Genomic DNA, 23,128 nt, shown 5'->3' on the forward strand with positions numbered 1-23,128 from the left:
ACCTACTGCACCACAGTGCCAGCCCCATGATTCTGTATTTCTAACAGGCATGATTATTGTTGTCCCTGCCATTCTCCATCTCTCAGACCCTCTAAGTATTTACTATATTCCTAAAATGATCGCCATCATTGCTTACAAGATTAATGATTTCCACCTTCTGAGAATTATTTATCTGGCCTTTAAAGAGGCCATTAAATTTATGTTGACCAAATGTTTCAGGTACTTAAAGAAAATTTCTAATCTTTGAGTAACAATTCAGATATCAAATATGGTGATAAATTTGACCATACTACAAATAATTGAAAATAATTCAATGGAAAAAAAGTGGTCAGAATCCAAATCAAATAAATAAATTGCAATCACTTGGTTAAAACACCACTTGGGGCACCAGCATCCTGTATCAATGTGTCTTGTTTGGGGCTGGCGCTGTGGCATAGCCAGTAAACCCGCTGCCTACAATGCCGGCATCCTATATGGGCACCAGTTCCAGTCCCAGCTGCCTCACTTCCAATCCAGCTCTCTGCTATGGCCTGGGAAACAGAAGATGGCCCAAGTCCTTGACTCTTGCATCCATGTGATGAGACCCGGAAGAAGCACCCGGCTCCTATCAGCACAGTTCCAGTCATTTTGGCCAATTGGGGAGTGAACCAGCAGATGGAGGCTCGCTCTCTCTCTCGCTCTCTCTCTCTCTGCCTCTCCTCTCTCTGTGTAACTCTGATTTTCAAATAAATAAATAAATCTTTAAGAAAAAAAAAAAAGCGTCTTGGTTTGAGTTCTCAGATCTGCTTCCGATTCCAGATTCCTGTTAATCCATGTGGGAACTCCAGATTGAGTTTCAGGTTCCTGGCTTCAGGACAGCCCAACCCCAACTACTGTGGTCATTTCAGAAGTAAACCACCACATGGAAAATCTGTTTGCTTGTCTCTCTTCCACGTGAAAATAAATATGGGTGCCTGTTCGAGTCCTGGCTGCTCCACTTCTGATCCCACTTCCTTGTATGGCCTGGGAAAGCAGTAGAAAATTACCCAAGTTCTTGGGCCCCTGCACCCACATGGCAGACCCAGAAGAACCTCCAGGCTCCTAGTTTCGTATTGGCACAGCTCAAGCCATTGTGGCCGTTTAGGGAGTGAACCAGCGCATGGAATAACTCACTTGCACTCTCTCACACACACTCACATTCTCTCTCTCTCTCTCTCTCTCTCTGCCCCTCTGCCTCTCTGTAACTCTGCCTTTCAAATAATAAATAAATCTTTAAAGAAAAAAAAAAAAAAAAAAGGATGTCCACATCCCACCTTGATCTATCTGGGTTTGATTCGTGGCTCTGGCTCCTGACTCCAGCATCCTGCCAATGCAGACCACAAGAGGCAGTGGTGATGGCTCAATTAACTGGGTTCCTCCCACCAACACGGGAAATTTGGGTTGCATCCTTGCTAATTGTCTTTGACCCCAGCACAATCCCATCCACTGAGGACATTTTGGGAGTGAACCAGGGAATGCAAGATCTGTCTGCCTCTCAAGTAAGTAATATTTTTTCAAAGGAAAGGAAACGAAAATACTTAAATATAAACTATACAACAAAACCAAATAGATCTACATATTTTATGTGAAGAGAACTTTAAAAGCTAAAGCTATTCCTAAGTTTAATATTCTAGTTATCTACCTAACCAAGAAAAAATTATGTGTATACATTTATTCATTCATTCATTCATTCACTCATTCTTTCTGCACCCTTTACCTGAGGAAATACTATAAAGGTTCTTTTTGAGTTATTGTATTTGAATAATATTTATTATATATGTATAAGTAGTCTAAAGTGATTCTTGTTAGTTCATAGAAATTAAGTTGTCTCAAGTGATGCTAACTGCATCAGCATCAATAATTTTGTAACATTTTTGCTGATCAAAAAAATTTTACTAGCTTTGGGATTCAATAACTGAAGTCAGAAATGCACATTATAATTTCTTCCATTTGAATTATCCAATTCAGTGTCTTTTACAGGAAACAGACAGACAAATCAATAGACAGAGCTCCCATATGCTGGTTTATTCCCCAAATGCCAGACATTCAATCCAGAATTCCCACGTGAGTGGAGGGATTTAGCTACTTGAGCCAACACATACTGCCTCCCAAGGTCTGCATGAGAAGTAAGCTGGAACTGGAAACCAGAGTTGCATATCCAACCCAGCCACCCTGACATGGGATGCAAGCATTTTCAGTGGTAGGCTAAACACCTGTCCCTCAGTGTCTTTTTAATGTATTATTCTACATAAATAGAACCTGTTTAAACTATAGACCAGCATTATTTGTAAGCATTTCTAAAATTTCATCTCCTGAATATAAAAATTTTCCAAATTTGATAGTCTTTTAATGAAACTACTGAAAATATCTCTAGGGTCCAGCACTGTGGTATAGTGGGTAAAGCTGCAGCCCTCAGTGCCAGCATCCCTTGTGGGCACCAGTTCGAGTCCTAGCTGCCCCTCTTCTGATCCAGCTCTCTGCTATGGCCTGGGAAAGCAGTGGAAGATGGCCTAAGTCTTTGCGTCCCTGCACCCTTAAGGGAGACCCAGCAGAAGCTCCGGGCTTCTGGCTTCAGATCGGTTGAGTTCCAGCAGTTGTGGCCATCTGGGGAGTGAACCAGCAAATGGAAGGCACCCCTCCCTCCCTCCCTCTTTCTCTCTGTAGCTCTGCCTTTCAAATAAGTAAATCTTTAATAAAATAAAATAAGCTCTCTAATCCTTACCTATTGTTTATCAATTACTAGAGAATTTTAAATAACTTTATTTTAGCATTTACTAATGTTATCTTTTGAAGTCAGGCACCTATTCATATCTTTTATATCTGTTCCCACACTATTAACTAAATATTTAAAGTCTGGGTATTTTTCTTTGCCCAGACTCAATTTTGTTTAATCTCTCACTTGAAACAACTTAAAGACCTTTTCTTATACACTGTACTTTAGCTAGAAATTTACTATCTTTTGTTAATAAAACTATATAAGCACTGAAAGATGTGGTTGTGACAAATAATAATTTACCTCATCTCACTCTTTTAAACCCCAGAAAGCTAACCAAAAATAACAGAGAAACAATTTCAACTTTTTAGGAGTATCTGGTGTTTAAAATAAACCTTCATTTTTTTTCTTGTAATTTACTGAAATAAATGGAATTTTTCAGAACCCATGCTGTTGAAATGGTGCCAATCCCCACCACTCCACCAGCAACCAGTCTCACAGGAAAAGTTTTCTAGTCCACCCAAAGTCAAAAGCAAGAGTGTCATTTCTAAGAAATAAGGCATTAAAAAGATTGAAACAGCTTGAAAAGATTTTAACAAGGCTTCAACCAAGCTGAAACCTTGTGGGACACACATGCAAGTCCACACACACTATACTTATATACCGTCACACAAGAAGGAGCCTTCTACCTTCTTCAGACACGGACCCTAAAAGATTTTGCACTGATGGAGGATTCACCGTCACTTGGGGATCAGTAATTTAGCTCACATGAATCCTTAACAACAGTAAGTACTACGTAGCAAACATCCCCGGGGCCTTCAATATTAAATTAGCCAAAGATATTTAAAAAGCAACCAAGCACAGTTTCCTATCTCTCCATAAGTATTTCATAATGACCACATCTTAGGCCGTGAATCTTGAACTTCAATCCTACTGAGGAATGACTGTCCACAGGCTTCACGATTTTGCCTGAGTCTCCTCCACTGTACCACATCACTCTATCCAGGTCCCCACCCCTCCAATCCATTCAGGAGAACAGCATCCAATGGAGGGTTTGTGCTGTCTCCTATTTTCCTCTGTGATTTTCTTGTTGTTTTTTTTTTTTTTTTTTTTCATTTTTTTCTAACTGCTGACTCTGGTTAATTTTACATATTTTTCAACCACAGCATACTGGCCTACAATAAAACTAATATACATGCCTATATGAAAAAAGATGGAAAATTAAAGCACAGAAGAAATATATTAAAACATGTTCCTAAACCTGGAATCTCTCAAATTAAAAAGGGGGAAGAGGGGACCATACACTACCAGAAAATGTCCAAGTTAGAGCACCAATGAAGATAAGAAAACAGGTTTTCTGAGAGGCTAGCAAGTCAACTTCCAAGGGAAAAAAAGGCAAAGGACATGGTGTTTTTACTGTGTTGCTAAGATATTACTGCACTCACCAACCTTATGTGTGATTATAAAAACCATCCATTTATGTTACAGGGAATTACTTGGGCTAACACTGGAAACAGTACTTGAATTGCAAGTGACAAGGTCCTTGTTAATCGTCATTTTCAAACATTCATGCTTTAACGTAAAGACTTTTACTTCACTGTTTAAAATTTCAGGCAAATGGGGCATTCCCAAAGATTCACCTGCAGAATACTACATCTTTCCAACCCTTCTTAGCTCTTAGTATCTGACATGCTTGCCAAATTATTTTGAAAGGTCATGATGTAAACAGAGTTCTACAGTATCTAGAAAAAAAACCTGTTCAGTGGGGGAGAATTTCGCAAAACAGAGTATAAATAGTATTACTGCCATGGAAATTATGACAGATTAGTTCTAATAAAGTTATTTTCAATCTTTGGGGGGAGGGGAGAATAGCAACAGTAATGTGGTCCCTAAATAAAATTCTAAAATTTTAGCAACCAGTATAGCCACTTTTACTAAAGTGTCAAGACATGAAAAAAAAATTTAACTTTAAACTAGATGAATCATAAACAGTCTGTCAAAATCATCTAAAACAAAATAAAGATCAAGTACAGAATTCAAAATCCCTAGTAAATTCTTCACCAGACATCTGACCTGATGCACACCAATCTCACTGAGCCTCACCATTTTCATCTTTTGGAAAGGGATAAGAGTAACTCTCTCCCACTAGGATCAGATGAGATTATACATGCTGCATATGTACTATGTCACAGATACTAAAAGATGCTTTAAACTTTCATTTATATAAAGGAATTATTCACAGGGAAGACTGGGTTCTGAATGAGATGACCCCTGAAGAATCCTTAAAGTTCTGTGATACATAATAATATTCAGATACTCCATAAAGTAAACTGCAACTACTTCAAAAACACTCTGCACAAAAATGACAATATAAATAAATCTTTAAGAAATACTTTTGAATTTAATGTCTTCTATTTCACTACATAAATAAATGCAAAAAATAGGGTACTATAAATTTAGACTGCTATGGTTGATGAAATGCTACAGATCAAATTACAATACAAAATACATTCTTAGAACTATTCTTAGAACTGGTACAAGAGCCAGTCTTGCTGATAATAAACCCTTGTAAATTAAGACTGGCATATTGGCATATTTCATCTTGCTCTGGTATCTTACATCTATTCTGGATAATTATTTTGAAGCTAGAATTCAAGGAGCACAGATTTTCATTTTGAGCAGATCAATTCTATCAGAGTATCAAATGTAAAGAGACAGCTCTTTAAAAAGAGAAAATGAAAATGTAAAAAGAAACAGAAAAATGAAAATCTTCAGGGGCAGGGGCTCTAACCCCAGTAGTCAAGCTTCTCCTTTAGCAATAATAAAGTCACTGTTCATGAGGAAGGTGGAAGTGAGCCAGAATAAAAGGAAGGGATGGCAGGATGCAAATAACTATCACTGAATAATCTAGCAAAAATGTAAAGCAAGGTCAAACTGTTGACAATGATCATTATACTAATACAAAAGAAAATTTTTCACATTCACAATAAAAACACAGATGTCAAAAACATTTAAATTCCCTAACATTTGCTTACAGCTTACATAATAATCCCTAATGAACGCTAAAATTGTAAAACAAAACATTTTCCCACCCTAGAGAGCTGTTGCCTCACTAAAACAAAACAATTTGATATATTAGTGGTGTTACTAAAACAGACAAACTTAACAACTGGGGTTGTATATCTGATTTCATGTTTTTTCTATGACTTAGATTCCGAAGCAATAAAAAACTAACCAACTGGAATCTCCATTTCATCTCTTTCTTCTGATTTACTACTGCTCATATCCACAGCTTTCTTAAAAGTCACAACAAATACAATGGCCTCTCCTCTGCAGGACTGATACTCCTGACCATTTACCCTTCGAACTCTGCCTTCTTTGATCATCTCAAATAGTAAACCATCTGAGTTCTCTTCCATCCTTCTAGAGCATGCCTTTTCAAATTTCTCCACCCCCTCATCTTTATCTGCCTGTAATTATCAACATCCTCCAACAGTCTGTCCTAACTCTCCTCTCTTCCCTCTTCCATGTTGCTATCTTAGCACTCTCATCCTATGTCAGTGTAGCTTTAACTGTCTCTTACTCCTCATCTCTTTTCTTTATGTTAGAATACCATTTCCAAATGAATGCCAGTTGAATATTTCCATGGCATCTCACAATAAATATATCCAAAACTTAACCACATTGTTTCATACACCAAAACATTCAAACAGACCTGTTACAACAATGGTTATTTTCCTTTTCTTCTCCAATTCATGCAAAATGCAATCCACTACCAAGTCTCCTTGGATTTTAGATCAATCCTCAACCATCCTCACTCTTATTGAGCTGCAGACACTGGATTAGGCCCAGTTGGAAACTACTCACTAAGTAAATTAAAAGTCGTATCTTCATTTGCTGCCTTATCACCCAACCAACCCAGGACCAGCTAAGGTTCCTAAATGAACACAAAACAAGCTGACCCTGGCTGATTAGCAGGAAAGAAGTTTATTAAAAGGCTACCAGGTATTTCACAGAATTTTTGGGAAAATGAAGAACTACATTCAAAGTTATGCTCCCAGGAAGAAACCATGTCACCAACCCTGCCAAAAAAAAAGGCAGTATTGTTTAGAAAACAGCCATCAGGGCAGTTCAGCACCCTTGAGAGCTAAAGACAACCACACTTATAGCTGGAAATCAACCTTGTAACCACTGGGAAGACACTGCTGAAAAAAGTTTCTGATGACATACCCCATCTCCACCACGACTTTGCTCAGGGCAAATTCTGTTTCCTCTATTCTAAGTCTATGTTTATGATATGGTTACAAAAGATAACAAGAATTTGGATTCTACCTTCTATACTGGTGAGAGCAATATCTACATCAGCAAAATTCAACTTACATTAGGGAATTTTCTCCAAATATAAAAGATTATTCAAAAGTAAAGCATTAAATATGAACATAACTACTACTGCTACTACCACAAAGTACCTCTCCTTTCTACTTCTGCTTCCAAGATGGCTCCATCCAAATCCTGAGGCTGGAGAGTGTATGTCACTAGATCCCACACACCAAAACAAACCCTCTTGGACATCAAAACCAACCTAGAGTAAGCATGAGTTCAACACAGCCTTTAAACATGAGAATTTGGATGGCAACTCCCCTTACTCTCCCCACCTCATTTCTTCCTCATCAAAGTCCATCAATATCTCAGAACACATCTCTCACCCTCATCTCTTTACTTCTATTCCCACTGTTACTGTTTCAGTTTAGGTTCTCACATCTTTATATAATCCACAAAAATGTTCTAACAGATTCTCCTATGCTAAAATCCCCCTTTGCACCACCACTACCTTCACACATACGTACAAAAATCATGTAAAGTATGGAGCAGGCATTTGGCATAATATTAATACACTGTTTCAGGATACTCACATGCCTTTAACCTAAAGCGCCTCAATGTTGCTCCCTCAAGTCACGTCTTCACCACTGAGCCAAACACTTGCCACTCCCTCCAACAGTTTTTAAATGCTTATTTTATAATACAATTTCCTCAGATCTGCCCTGTAGCAACTTTCAGGCTGTGAATACTCACATATTTGCAATGAGGGTAAAATCCTGTTAAAATAATGATTTACAATCCTTGTGTTCTAACAGATTAGCAAGAATCTAGACAGCTGCACACATACTTGTCAAAAGAAGGGAAACAGGTAATCCCTTTTCTTTCTTCAACCAGTAAGAAGTGATTGAAAAAATGAACTTTACCTTTGTTCTAAAGATTAATCACTGTTGCTTCAACAGTGTTTAACAAATTAGAGGTGACTTCCTTCTCTGAACTGGCATAACTCTTGGCTATTGCTGTATGCTTTTATTATGCCATACTAATTACAATCTGTTTATTTGTTCCTATTAACTAGAATAGTACATAAGCTACCCTATCAAGAACCCCATCTTAAACTGATTTTGTAGAAAGCAGTATGTGGGCCGGCCCCATGGCTCACTAGGCTAATCTTCCGCCTGCAGCGCCGGCACACCAGGTTCTAGTCCCAGTTGGGGCGCTGGATTCTGTCCTGGTTGCTCCTCTTCCAGTCCAGCTCTCTGCTGTGGCCCGGGAAGGCAGTGGAGGATGGCCCAGGTCCTTGGGCCCTGCACCCACATGGGAGACCAAGAGGAAGCACCTGGCTCCTGGCTTCGGATCGGAGCAGCACACTGGCCGTAGTGGCCACTTGGGGGGTGAACCAACGGAAAAAGGAAGACCTTTCTCTTTCTCTTTCTCTCTCTCTCTCTCTCTCTCTCGCTAACTCTGCCTGTCAAAAAAATAAATAAATAAATAATAAAAAAAGAGAGCAGTATGTGTAGAAAGTACTTTAGAAGCATTCATACATTCCACAAATACCAAGTTAGATACTATGGTAGCAGCATGAATTAACAAATACATAACAGTCCCGGATATATTCCCCATTTAACCAAACGCTTATAAATCCACATCAAGTATTCTACATATACCAATGTTATCCACAGCAAGTACATTTGACCTTACATTTTGTTATTTTCTAAGTGTTTCCTATTACTTTTTATGTCTAGCACTTAGCCTTCATTAGACTATATATTAAGTGTATCTGTATTCTTCAAAGTTCTGGAAACAATATTGAGTATGTAACTTCTCAACAAACACTACATACATGGATACCAAGCTATATAAAGAAGAGTCCAAAGTACTATATCTACTTGGTGATTAACAAGAATTAAATACTTGGAAGATACACTGTACGTGTATACTTCTTTAAAGATTTCCTGTTTTGCATATTAATTCATATATCCTCCATCAGTAACAATTTTTATTTCACTAGCACAGCACAGTCTCTAAGTCTTAGATTTCAGAAACTAGTACAGCTGCTCCTTTCTGTGTAAATGATTCATTTCCTTTTCACATTTACTGGCACAAAATTTGGGGTCAAATATGAAGCCAAATCACAGCATCCATGCTGACACCTGGAGTTATGATTTGTGCATCAGTTCTAATTTTCTGTTTCTTTTTCTATTACAGTGTGTTTTACTGTAAGTTGCCTCAGATGCTTTATGGAAGTAAACAAGATTATAAATCAATTTGCCTACCAAAGAAAATATAAATACTAAGTTTCCAGAAAGCTGACATTTTCTTATATCTACCCAAAATATTCAATCCTCTCCATATTTTTTCTCCCCTAGGTTTTTGTCCATGGTCCATGTTCTTAAATTGTATTGCCTGTCAATTTACAGTAAAAATCAAATTTTCTACCTTCCCTTCACACAGTTTGAATTTCACTGCTATTTTCTTTCACTTCTTTCAAATTACAGCTTTTGAGAGGATCAATATCATAGTTGCAAGGCTCAACATGGTCTCTTTCTCCATGCTCTCAACAGCTATTTTTATAACAGGTACCTATTCCCCAAAAACTTTCATCAGTGATATATGGCATAACAAGCCAACTTGTAAGTATTAAGGACCTTTCATTAAGTTCATGAAGTACTGGTATATCTGAAGAAATCAGAATGTTAAGATTCATGGCTCTTATGATCTAAATCAATCTATCCATTTCCCAGTAAAGTAATGAGAACATTTAATACAAGCTAAAATTCCTTTTCCTTTCCTTACAGAAAATAAATTCTGTAGCCTTATTTCTTTTAATATTCATTTCTGTTTCTTTTACCTTGGGAATTTATTTCCTTATACATTTATGTTCCTTTAATTACTACTTCTGTTGCATCAGTCTTCTGACTAGCCTAAAAGTCTTCAAGAAATTTTTTTGGAATCTCAAATAATTAAAGATGGAAATTATAAACACTAGGATTGGGGCTGGCATTACAGCACAGTGGGTTAAGCTGCTGCCTGCAAAGCCATCATCCACATGAGTGCCAGCTCAAGTCCAGGCTGTTCCACTTCTGATCCAGCTCCCTACTAATGTGTCTGGGAAAGCAGCAGCAGATGTCTGAGTGCTTGGGCCCCTGCTACCCAAATGGGAGACCCTGAGGGAGCTCCAGACTACTAGCTTTGGCCTGGCCCAGATCAAAACTTTAGCACAGATGCAAGATACAAAGTGTTTATTACGGCCAGCACCGCGGCTCACTAGGCTAATCCACCACCTTGCGGCGCCGGCACACCGGGTTCTAGTCCCGGTCGGGGCGCCAGATTCTGTCCCAGTTGCCCCTCTTCCAGGCCAGCTCTCTGCTGTGGCCAGGGAGTGCAGTGGAGGATGGCCCAAGTACTTGGGCCCTGCACCCCATGGGAGACCAGGATAAGTACCTGGCTCCTGCCATCGGATCAGCACGGTGAGCCAGCTGCAGCGCGCTGGCCACGGCAGCCACTGGAGGGTGAACCAATGGCAAAGGAAGACCTTTCTCTCTGTCTCTCTCTCTCACTGTCCACTCTGCCTGTCAAAAAAAAAAAAAAAAAAAAAAGTTTATTATTAGGTGCCCAGGATCCAGTCAGTTCCCTCCTCCTCTCTCTCCTCTCTCTCTCATTATTTATTTACTTGAAAGGCAGAGTTACAGGAAGAGATCTCTCATTTGCTGGTTCACCTCCCAAATGGCTGCAACCACCAGGGCTGGGCCAGGTTGAAGCCAGGAGTCAGCTTCTTCTGGGTCTCCCATGTGGGTACTGGAGCCCAAGTACTTGGGTCATCCTCTGCTGGTTTAAAAGGAACAATAAAAGGAAGCTGGATCAGAAGAGGAGCAGCCGGCACACCGGGTTCTAGTCCGGGTTGGGGCGCCAGTTCTGTCCCTGTTGCTCCTCTTCCAGTCCAGCTCTCTGCTGTGGCCCGGGAGTGCAGTGGAGGATGGCCCAAGTGCTTGGGCCCTGCACCCACATGGGAGACCAGGAGGAAGCACCTGGCTCCTGGCTTCAGATTGGCACAGCGCGCTGGCCATAGCAGCCATTGGGGGGTAAACCAACGGAAGGAAAACTTTTCTCTCTGTCTCTCTAACTCTGCCTGTCCAAAAAAAAAAAAAAAAAAGAGGAGGAGCAGCCAGGACTCGAACCAGTGCCCATATGGGATGCCAGTATGGCAGGCAGTGGCTTTATCACTAAGCCACAGCAATGGCCCCCAGTCTACCTCTGACCCAGCTTCCCGCTAATATATTCAAAGTGGCAAATGATAATCCAAGTGCTGGGTTCTTGCCACCCATGTGAAAGGCTGGGATGGAGTTCTAGGTCCTGGTTCCTACCTGTCCCACCACAGCTGTTGTGAAAAGTTAGGGTATGAAACAGTAGATGGAGGGTCAATGTGTGTCTCTCTTTTCTCTCTCTCTCTCGTTCGCTCGTCTGCCTTTCAAAGAAATAAATATATAACATTTTTAAAAATAAAAGTCACTCTAAAAATCAATTTTTTGCACTAGGAACAAAAAACCCAACAATGAAAAAATTTTTAATTTTAATCCCTTTAAACATCAAAAAACAAAATATTTAAAAATAACTTATTTTCATTATGCTACTCTATTAACATAATCACTTTTTACCCAAATCAAATTTCTGTTATTTACAAATTTCTCCCCACCTCCAACTCACTTTCGTGGCTCTTCATGCCTTGCCCTCTGTTATTACTGAGACAAACTTTTTTTTTAAGATTTATTTATTTGAAAGTCAGTGTTAAACAGAGAGAGGAGAGGCAAAGAGAGAGAGAGGTCTTCCAGCCACCGGTTCACTCCCGACATGGCTGGAATGGCCAGAAGCAAGGAGCAAGGAGCTTCTTCCAGGTCTCCCATGTGAGTGCAGGGGCCCAAGGACTTGGGCCATCTTCTACTGTTTTCCCAGGCCATAGCAGAGAGCTGGATGGGAAGTGAAGCAGCTGGGACTCGAAACAGTACCCATATGGGATACCGGGACTCAACCAAGCACCCATATGGGATGCTGGCACTGCAGACAGCGGCTTTACCCACTACACCATAGCGCCAGCCCCAAGACAAATCTTTAAAAAGAAGATAAAGAACATGAGAAGATACACACAGCTTACCAATGTTGCTGAAGAGTTAACAGGGACCAATGAGAAGTACCTTTCCAAGGACTATGTTAGACTCGCATTAGGGGAAAGAACATTAAATTTTATTATATATTAATATTTTGTAAGAAGATAGGTTCATGTAAGTCTCATTCACAGACACTACAAAGTCCTTCCTCAGAAATAACAAGGAATTAATGGGCTTCAGTCTGAGCAAACTCAGAACGTTTCATGTCATAACTGAGACAGTGTTTTTCCACCTTTCCCTGCTACCTTCCACAGCCATACTTGGTTCCCGAGACATGACAACTAGTAGTATCAAGGAAAACCCACACCCAGGAGTATCTCAAACTGGGACTACTTTCATCGCAACAGTCAAGGGAGTAATCAATCTGGATCTAGTAACTCAAGTAATAAGATCAACCTGATCTTTTCAAAAACACTAAACAAAAAAGAAAGGTAAAAGAAAGTCTGGCTACCATTTAATACTGAGCTGCTGATGTACATGAGGCTCATGTAAATTCAATAAATCCTGGATTTTAGTTTCTCTTTCAATTCAGATTCTCTCAAAAATGAATTCCAAGCTCCTTTTCAATACCCTTTCCTTTCCTCTCAGCTTGCTGAGGGTCTCCAGACCATTTAGCTAAACCCAAGGTATGTTCTATTAATTTATCAGCAATACTATCCCCTGCCCCTCAATACAAGAGGCCCTCAAACAGTTCATGGGAAAACGAAAGGAATACATGGCTGGATACAAACAACAATTTTTAAAGATTTATTTATTTGAAAGAGTTACAGTGAGAGAGGAAGAGACAGAGAAGTGACATCTTCCATTTGCTGATTCATTCCCCAAATGGCCGCAATGACCAAGGCTGAGCCAGGCTGAAGTCAGGAACCAGGAGCTTCATCCAGGTCTCCTACATGGGTGCAGGGACTCAAGCACTTGGGCCATTCAACACTGCTTTCCCAGGTCATTAGCAGGGAGCTGGATTGGTAGTGGAGCAACCAGGACCCAATTCAGTGCTCTTAAGGGATGCCAGCGCTGCAGACAGCAGTTTAACCCACTGCATCACAGCACTGGCCCCAAATGCAGAAAAATGTTTAAATCTACGAATAGTTTTTTCATAATACATACTTCCCATATACTCTCTGAAGTGCCCTCATACCATCCACTATGGAGTACAGCTCATGCCCACCAGGTACACATATGAAAATTCTCTTCCAATCCATCTGCATTAAGTGCATTTCCTCTTACCTAAATTCAGCAGAGCTAATCAATCTGGTGGCAAACACGCAGGTTGGCTAACTCTCAACCTCCCTACTGTTTGCCTGTCATCACCAAAAGTAGCTAACAAAACAAAATTTTTGATCTCCCTAAGAAATCTATGAGATACAGTTCCATCTCAGGAGACAGAAACAAGATCTTGCTGATAAAGAGGTAAAGGTTGGGGAAATCTGAGAGAAACACTGCTCCCCTGAAAAAAAGGAGAGATCACTGCTCTTCCTAACATGGACATGATAACTAAAGCTAATCAGTTAGATATCTACTGCAACTGAGGGGCAACAATCATGAGGGGAAACCGAAATGGATTTGAGACATTAAATCCAAAAGGATTTAAGGTCCTGTCACCGTGAGCCACTAGCTGTGAGAAAACATCTCAGGCTGAGTGAGAACAACCACCCGACTTGTTTAAGCCACTGTAAATGACTTGTTCAAGATACTTGTAACCAGTAAAGGTTGCTGGTCCTAAAAGATGAAGAAAAAGGAATTGCATTGTGCCTACCTCCCACAGAAAGAAAGCTATCATCAAAGGCTGCAAAGGAACTATGGACTCAGGGACATTAGCCCAGAATTCTGGCCCGGCAACTAACAACTTCAATGTGGAATAAATTATTTAACCTTTCAAAGTTTCCTCAACTGCAAAAAGCACACAAATAACCACCTCATAAGCCTGCCAGGGGCCAGCACTGTGGCGTAGCGGGTAAAGCCGCAGCCTGCCGTTCCGGCATCCCATATGGGTGCCGCTTCGAGTCCCCACTGCTCCACTTCCCATCTAGCTCCCTACTATGGCCTGGGAAAGCAGTAGAAGATGGCCCATGTCCTTGGGCCCCCGAACCCGAGCGGGACACCTGGAAGAAGCTCCTGGCTCCTGGCTTCATATCGGTGCAGCTCCAGTCATTGTGGCCATCTGGGGAGTGAACCAGCGGATGGAAGACCTCTCTCTCTCTCTCTCTCTCTCTCTCCTTCTCTCTGTGTGTAACTCTGACTTTCAAATAAATATATAAATCTTTTAAAAAAATAAAAGAGTGCCAATAAGATTAAATCAGAAGTACAAATAACAATTTAACAAGTCTGGCACATAATACATGCTTATTAGAAACTGAAAAACTTGCCTTCATCACCACTACCACCACCATCATTCAGCAGGTCAATTCCTCAGCCAAAGGGAAAAAAAAAAAACCCACATGAAACTGAAGGAGAAAACAGCTTCAAATTTTCTCTACCTCCCCCAGTGTGCATGTGTGTATGTGTGTGCATCTATGAGGGTGTGTACACTGCCATGGTCCTTACCCACAGAACAGAAACATTTGCTGAAGGACAAATAAATGCCTTAGCCAGAGCATTACAAAATAACGGTGGAAAAAAAAAAACATTGATGCCATCAAGGTAAAGAAATAATTTCTGACTTTCAGTGTATGACTTTAATTTTTTGTCATTTTCAAGAAGAACATATGGCTTCCTTCTTAATATCTTAAGCAAAATTCAAAAGCAATCCAATGGAGTAAAGAAAATGTACTTATGAAGCATTAAGCTACTTGAAAGAAAAGACAATAAATGCAAATGATTATTCTCTTTCTTTGGAATTATAGCTGCATGCCCTAATCCAAAAACTATCTTAGTTTTTCCTCAATGATTGAATATTATTCTACTTCGATTATTTTAACCTCTAACAATCGAAGTGAAACTGTGCAATTTTTAACAGGACAGTTACAGAGGATAACATTCTGGCCACCAAGCTTGCTTGCAATTCTTCTGTTTCAAATTTATGAGCAAATAAGCTGTCCTCTGTACTTCTCCGGGTTCAGTTCCCTATTTTCTATATCATTACTCCACTCACACCACAATCTTGTAAGCTCATTGACATGGCTCACCTGTTTTGCAACTCAACAAATACAATCTTCTATATGAACAAAATCATGCTCCTTTAAAATTCTGAGAGAAGGGGCTTGCGCTGTGGCGCAGTAGGTTAAAGCCCTGGTCTGCAGCGCCGGCATCCCATGTGGGTGCCAGTTCAAGTCCCAGCTGCTCCACTTCCGATCCAGCTTTCTGCTATGGCCTGGGAAAGCAGTGGAAGATGGCCCCCATCCTTGGGCCCCTGCATCTGTATGGGAGACCCGGAAGGAGCACCTGGCTTTGGATAGGTACAGCTCCAGCCCTTGTGGCCATCTGGGAAGTGAACCAGCAGATGGAAGACCTTTCTCTCTCTCTCTCGCTCTCTCTCTGCCTCTCCTCCTCTTGCTGTGTAACTCTTTCAAGCAAATAAATCTTAAAAAAAAAAAAAAAATTAAGAGAAATTAACCTGTGCATTTAATTCTCAATTGTGTCATTCCTTGAATACTTTCAGTATCAACTAGAATTAATTTTGTTTGTTTTGAACTTATACATTATACATTATTCTCCTAGAACATTTCAGGAAATGCTTTCTACATCACTCTAATTTTACTATCTACCATGCCTACTTAAGTTCACAGGGTTCTCTCTGGCAACTGGATAAAGACGTAAAACTTTAATAAGATTTTTATTTCTAAGACCTAAGATTCTAAATCCATGTAAATCAGATGGATTCTATACTCCTTAAGAAATTCACAAATGTGTAGGTACAATTAAATAGACAAGTGGTAAAGCTGAAAGTACAGTATTAGAAACTGTATATGGGCGATACTCACCTGACTGGAGTGGACAAGAAGATAAATGACAAGAAGATAAATGACCAGTCAAGGATATGAATAAGGCAGAAACAAGGAAGGAATTTTAATCACAATAATAATAATAATAATGTCTTATTCTCCACTCTCTAACTCCCAAAAAGACACACTCAAAGAACAGCTTATAACAAACCAAGAGTCTCGTAAAACCCAACTCAGAGGTGACATCTTATTCAAAGCTCTCTGTGGAAGCCCCAGACTTGGCTCATCACTCTTTTTCTGTGCTTCCTCTTTCCCTGGGTACACACAGCTCCTTTACTGACCACACAGATGATGGCTGTTTACATCTCACCCCCTCTATTGCCCCATCTGAACTGTGAGCACCCTGTCTTCTCAGTGGTTTTGCCCGGCACACACTAAATACTCAATGAACTGAACAAAATCCGAATTGAACTCGAATAAAAACCTTTTTGTAAACATTATACAATTATGACAAAAACAAATGACAGTTATAAAAGAAAGCCAAATGGATCACTTTCAGACACTTCTTTTTAGCATTTATTCTTCATATGGTGCATGGCCATTAAGCATCAAAGGTAAAAAAAAAAACCAACTTAGGATGATTTAATATAGGATGAAGCGAACCATTTTGTAAGGTAGTTTAATTAATACTTTACTTTGATTTAAATTCTGTGTCATGTGTCTTAGTATTTTGTTGTTGTTGTTTTTTGTTTTTTGTTTTTGTTTTTTTTTTTGTTTTTTTTTTTTTTATTTCTTGACAGGCAGAGTGGACAGTGAGAGAGAGAAAGAGAGAGAAAGGTCTTCCTTTTTCCGTTGGTTCACCCCTCAATGGCTGCTGTGGCCGGTGCACCGCGCTGATCTGAAGCCAGGAGCCAGGTGCTTCTCCAGGTCTCCCATGCGGGTGCAGGGCCCAGGGACTTGGGCCATCCTCCACTGCACTCCCGGGCCACAGCAGAGAGCTGGCCTGGAAGAGGAGCAACCGGGAAAGAATCCGGCGCCCCGACCGGGACTAGAACCTGGGGTGCCGGCGCCGTAGGCGGAGGATTAGCCTATTGAGCCACGGCGCCAGCCTAGTGTTTGTTCTTGCTCTCCCTTTCTCTCAATAGTAAACCACAAAACTTTTAAGAAAACTGAAACTCAAAGGCATATACATCCATAATCATTACTTTTCAATGTCCAGTCACTGTTAAAAATTATACTCTCAACACTTAATCAATCCTGTAACATTTTTCGTATTCCTTGCTCCCCTGTGTAAAATTTTTAAATTGAAAAACTAACAGGTGATATATCTTTCTTTGTAGTGACTGAATAAATTTTTGCTGTATAACAGTAGAACTGCCAAAGAATTGAATTTACAAGACCTCCCCCAACCAAAAAAACTATTTCACTATTCAGCTGTTTCCTAGCAACTGAATCTACTGATAGTTTCTCATCATAAGTAGGCAATAGGGATAAAAACCTGCGTTTCAATACACTAAGGTGTCAACAGAAGCAATGCAGCTCCTCGGTGAAAAAAAAATTATAAATAATGTGTAAAACTAGTATTTTCAAGTCAAGCTAGGCTGAGTCTTTAGATTGGCCCATTATAATTCTTAAAATGATCTGGAAAACATGAATGTTCACAATGGATTATCACGGGACCCTATTTTTTCTGTGAAGGAGGGAGGGAAAAAAACACAAAGGTAACCAGAAAAGAAGTAACCTAAGAATTAGGTTGGGAGGTTCAACCATTAACACTGAAGCTGCTACTCTCAAGGCAGATAGAATTTATACTTAGTTTATGCTGCATCCTAAGTTCTGAAGCAAAATATAAAATTCACACCTTACATACTCCGGAGAAAAACTGTCAAGGGAGTAACAATCTTAACTACTGCAGCCAACTTCCATGGTTCTTCAGAAGTATCCTGAGGATATAACATTTGCAAATGAGATTTCAGAAATATTCTGCATGAACAGCACTTCACACATATTCTCTTTCCTTTTATAAACAGTACACTGAAGTGCAACCCCATTTAACTTTAATTTTCTCAACAAATCAGGAGAATGCAAACATGCAGGTCTTACAAGGCAATCATCAGATGGGAAGCACTACTCATCCTCAGGCACTGTGCAAGGAAAAGGGTACAATTAAGTTGACTATAGTACAATCTCTAACCTGGAGCTACTGAAGAATTTAAAATATGCAATGGAAATACCTGCTGAAAGTGAACCAAAAAAGGCAACAGAGACGCAGAGATATTTGTTTGGACTTGGGAAGACAACAAACTAATAATAAAAAGAGTACTGAACTATGGGAGTTTTGGGAAAGGCAGTGAGGGGTCCTTCACTAACTAGTTATCTGAGTTTTGGTAAACCACTCAACCCTTCTGAGGTTAAACTTATATAGGCAAATTAGAAAGGCCTGATCAGTAAGTTTTACAGAGCTCATCTTACAAAAGAAAGCATCTTGCTAAGCAAAGCCTTGGGGAAGTAATTGGAACGTAAGGGTGGGGACCTCAGGAACAGGGATTAGTACTCTTACAAAAATACATGACAGTTTGCTTCCTTTTTATTTTTTATAAGATTGTATTTTATTTATTTGAAAGTCAGAATTACAAAGAGGAAGAGACAGAGTGAAGAAGAGATCTTCCATCCGCTGGTTTACTCCCCAAGTGGTCCTAACAGCCAGGCCAAAGCCAAGAGCCAGGAGCTTCATCCAGGTCTGCCACAGGCGTGGCAGGGGCCCAACTATGTCAACCATCTTCTGCTGCTTTTCCCAGGCCATTCGCAGGGAGCTCGATAGAAAGTGGAGCAGCCGGGACATGCATTGGCTCTCATATGGGATGCAAGCATTGCAGGCAGAGGCTTCACCTGCCAGCCCCAGTTTGCTTCCTTTTGTTATGTTTTCAAGCATGTGAGGATGAAATGTGAAGACAGCCATTTGCAAATGAGAAAACAAGCCCTCAACAGACACCACATCTGCCAGCATTTTGATCTTAACCTTCCCAGCGTTTAGAACAGCAGAAATAAATTTTCATTGTTAATGTCACCAAGTCTATGGTAATTTGTTACAGCAGCCCAAACCAAGATATTATCTATAAACCTAGAGTTTGCATTCTGGTTATCAAGGAAAAGATGGCACATAAATGATTCATATCATACAATCTAAATCCCGTTTGATCTAAAAAAATCTATCCACATGCTAACACTTGCTGACAACAAGAAAAAAAAAAAAAAACACACGTTGAGATGAGGGAGTCATTAAATCCTTGCCATCAATAGCCTCCATTATCACAAAATACAGATCTACACAAAGAACTGTAGCGAGAAATAAAGGGGGGAATCAAAACTGCTTAAAATATTATTTTTCAATAAACAAGTCCCTTCAAATAAACACCTGATACATAGAGCACTTTAGAATTCTCAAAGCACTTTTCCAAGTTCCAAATCAAATTTACCAGGATGGGGCCAGCGATGTGGCGCAGTAGGTTAATCCTCTGCCTGTGGTGCCAGCGTCCCATATGGGCACTGGTTCTACTCCCAGCTGCTCCTCTTCCAATCCAGCTCTCTGCTGTGGCCTGGGAAAGCAGTAGATGGCCCAAGTCCTTGGGCCCCTGCACCCACATGGGAGACCGGGAAGAAGCACCCAGCTCCTGGCTTCGGATCGGTGCAGATCCAGCCATTGCAGCCAACTGGGGAGTGAACCAACAGACAGAAGACCTTTCTCTCTGTCTCTCCCTCTCATGGCTTACCAACCCAGTATCTCACAAACAGAACAAGAATCAAGTCCATTTTAGCATCTTCACTCAACAAACATATGTCCAAACATTAAGAGCACATGCTTCTGGCGCTGTGGCATAGCAGGTAACGTCGCCGCCTGCAGTGCCGGCATTGCATATGGGTGCTGGTTCGAGTCCCACCTGCTCCACTTCCCATCCAGCTCTCTGCTATGGCCTGGGAAAGCAGTGGAAGATGGCCCCAGTCCTTGGGCCCCTGCACCCACATGGGAAACCCAGAAGAAGCTTCTGGCTCTGAATCAACTCAGCTCCGGCCACAATGCCCATTTGGGGAGTGAAACAGCAGATGGAAGACCTCTTTCTCTCTCTGCCTCTCTATCACTCTGCCTTTCAAATAAATAAATATTTAAAAAAGAGAGAGATTATGCTTATTTCCTAATATTCTCCTCTAAACTGCATATTTTATGTTAGTTTCAAGGCTTTCAACTTCAATGTTTTGTTTCCTACAAACCAGTACCATGGAAGAATAATTGAACAAATAGTGTCTGACTGGAATGGTAGAAGTGAAGGTGTGTTATCCACTACTTGCAAATTGATTTATTAGCTGCAGCAGACTGATTCACAGCAATTTTCTTAAAAACAACTTTTAATAATCCAGAAGCAATCTTAGAAAAGCATACTAATCAACTAAAACCCAAGGAATCAACTAGACACAAGTGAAACAAAGAAACTCCTATATGATTTCAAAGCAACCATTCAAGGAAATTTATTACATTTAATCAAAGTTTAAGGAAATAAAGGAACAGTGCATTTAAAAATCGAATAAAAGATTTACTAGGATTACAAGCCCTCCAGAAATCACTTATCACTTTAAAAAAAATGTATTAATTTATTTTGAAAGAGCTAGAGAGAGCAAGAGAAGAGAGCTCCTCCATCAGCAGGGTCACTCCCGAAACAGCCCCAAGAGCCAGGGTTGGGCCAGACTGAACCCAGGAGCTTTATCTGGGGCTCCCATGTAGGGGCACGGGCCCAAACACTTGGGCCTTCTGCTGCTTTCCTATGTGCATTAACAGGGAGCTGGACTGCAAGAGGAGCAGCTAGAACTCAAACCAGCGGCCATATGGGATACCTACGTCCCAGGAATGACTTTGCCCACTATGCCACAATGCCAGCCAGCGGAACACTTCTTGATCAAGGGCCTGCAAACTACATTTTTCCAAAACAACAAATTTTTGGTTAGCCACTGATCCAACTAAAATTTTACAAATGTAAAAGGAAGTACTCCTTTAAAAAAGTAAATCCTTAACTTTCCCTGTGATTCCAAGACACAACTGCTTATTTGCCTTTCAATTATTTCCTTGAAATTTTTGAAGTCTTTCAGTCTAAATGATCTCTATCTCTCACCGCCAAAACACAAACAGATTAAAGGCTTAAATATAAAACTCCATATGGTAAAACTACTAAAAGAAAATACAGGGGGTAATGTTCCATGGCATTGGTCTGGGCAAGGATTTGCGGGGGGGGGGGGGGGGGGGGGGGCATAAAAGCCACAAAAGCACAAGCAACAAAAGCAAAAATACACAGGATTACATCAAAAGCAAATGGAATTCTATCAAACTAAAAAGCTTCTGCACAACAATGCAGAGAAAATATTTACAAAGTAGGCATCTGGCAAGAAGTTAATATCCAGAGTAATATAAGAAATTCAAACTACTCACTAGCAAATACAAAATAATTCAATTTTTAAATGGTCAAAGGACCTGAATAAACATTTCACAAATGGCCAACAAGTATATTGAAAAAATGTTCAACATTATTAACTGTCAGGGAAATGTATATCAAAATCACAATAAGGGGCCGGCATCCCATATGGGTGCTGATTTTAGTCCCAGTTGCTCTTACTTCCGATCCAGCTCTTTGTTAATGTGCCTAGGGAAGCAGCACAAGATGGCCCAAGGGCTTAGGCCTCTGCACCCAGGTGGGAGACCTGGAAAAAGCTCCTGGCTTCAGTATGGCCCAGCCCTTGTTGTTGTTGCCACCTGGGGAATAAACCAGCACACGGAATATTTCTCTGGCTCCTCTGTCTCACCCTCTCTCTCCATAACTCTGCCTTTCAAATAAATAAATTAAAAAAAAAATCACAGTGAGGTATCATCCCAATCAGAATGGCTATTATCAAAAAGATAATAAACAACAAATGCTGGTGTGGAAATGAAGAAAGTGGAACTCCTCTATACTATCGGTAGAAGGTACATTAATTAGTACATCCATTTATGGACAATAATATGAAGGTTCCTCAAAAAATTTAAAGTAGAAATACCATAAGATCCAGCAATCCTACCACTGGTTATAGATCCAAAGAAAAGGAAATATGTCCAAAAGATATCTGTACCCCCATGTTTACTGCAACAGTATTTACAATAGCCAAGATAAGCAATCAACCTAAGGATCCATTAGCAGATAAAGAAAATGTGGTATATATACACAATGGAATACTATTCTGCCATCAAGATTGATGAAATCCCGCCATTTGACAAAATATTACATTATGTTAAATAAGCAAAGCACAAAAAGACAAATAGTATAGGACTGCTCTCATATGTGGAACCTAAAGAAGCTGATATAATAGAAATAGGGGATGAAAAGTGGTTGCCAGAGGCAGAGGAGGTCAAGGTAAGGAGAGACTGGTGGACAGGTACAAAGTTACAGTATGGTAGGAAGAGCAGGTTTTGGTGTTCTGTTTGCATAGTAGAGTGACTATACATACCAGTATTGTATTAAGTATTTCAAAACAGCTAGTAGAGAGAAATTTGAACATTCTCATGACAAAGAAATGATAAATGTACATCCTGACTTGATTACTACACACATATATATGCGTAATAATCAAACATTGCATTATATCCTATAAACATGTAAGTATGCAATTAAAAATAAAACATAAAGTGTATAAAAAATGTTCTGAAAGTCTGTTTTTGTTTTTTTTTTACCGTTTAACCAGCACCCTCAGTGAGGAGTCCCACAAACAGAAAGCGAAAATAGTAACACCTTGTGAGAAAAGAGAGAAGTTTCCTTAAACAAATTCTGCTACAATTCAAGGACCTGTCCCATTTTCTAAAGGCAGAGTGAAGGTGTGTGTGAGAAGTCCTCTCTTCTCCACTGACATTCCATATTCTTCCTGAGTGCTTTCATAAAGTCTCACGGCTTCACATTCTCCTCCCGGAAGGTTGAAATATACTCCTAAACCTAACTTCATACCTTGCCGCGTCCATTTTGGATAAC

The 23,128-nt window shown here is 40.0% G+C and overlaps 1 protein-coding gene across 6 annotated transcripts in view; it reads right to left on the reverse strand.

Moving 5' to 3' along the window:
• PRIM2 (DNA primase subunit 2) overlaps nucleotides 1–23,128 on the reverse strand; it is a 304,235-nt gene that overhangs the window by 208,122 nt on the left and 72,985 nt on the right. Inside the window, exon 8 of one of the 6 annotated variants that reach the window (XM_089333082.1) lies at nucleotides 17,939–18,034. The exons of the other annotated variants lie outside the window; for them this stretch is intronic. Coding sequence (XP_089189208.1) covers nucleotides 17,954–18,034 — 81 coding nt within the window. The 3' untranslated portion in view covers nucleotides 17,939–17,953. Of the gene's footprint in view, nucleotides 1–17,938; nucleotides 18,035–23,128 lie in introns of those variants that run through there. 6 annotated transcript variants of the gene reach the window in all.

The sequence above is a fragment of the Oryctolagus cuniculus genome, chromosome 5 (assembly GCF_051225735.1).
Source record: "Oryctolagus cuniculus isolate XC-2025 breed Fujian yellow rabbit chromosome 5, ASM5122573v1, whole genome shotgun sequence".
Taxonomy (NCBI): Eukaryota; Metazoa; Chordata; class Mammalia; order Lagomorpha; family Leporidae; genus Oryctolagus; species Oryctolagus cuniculus.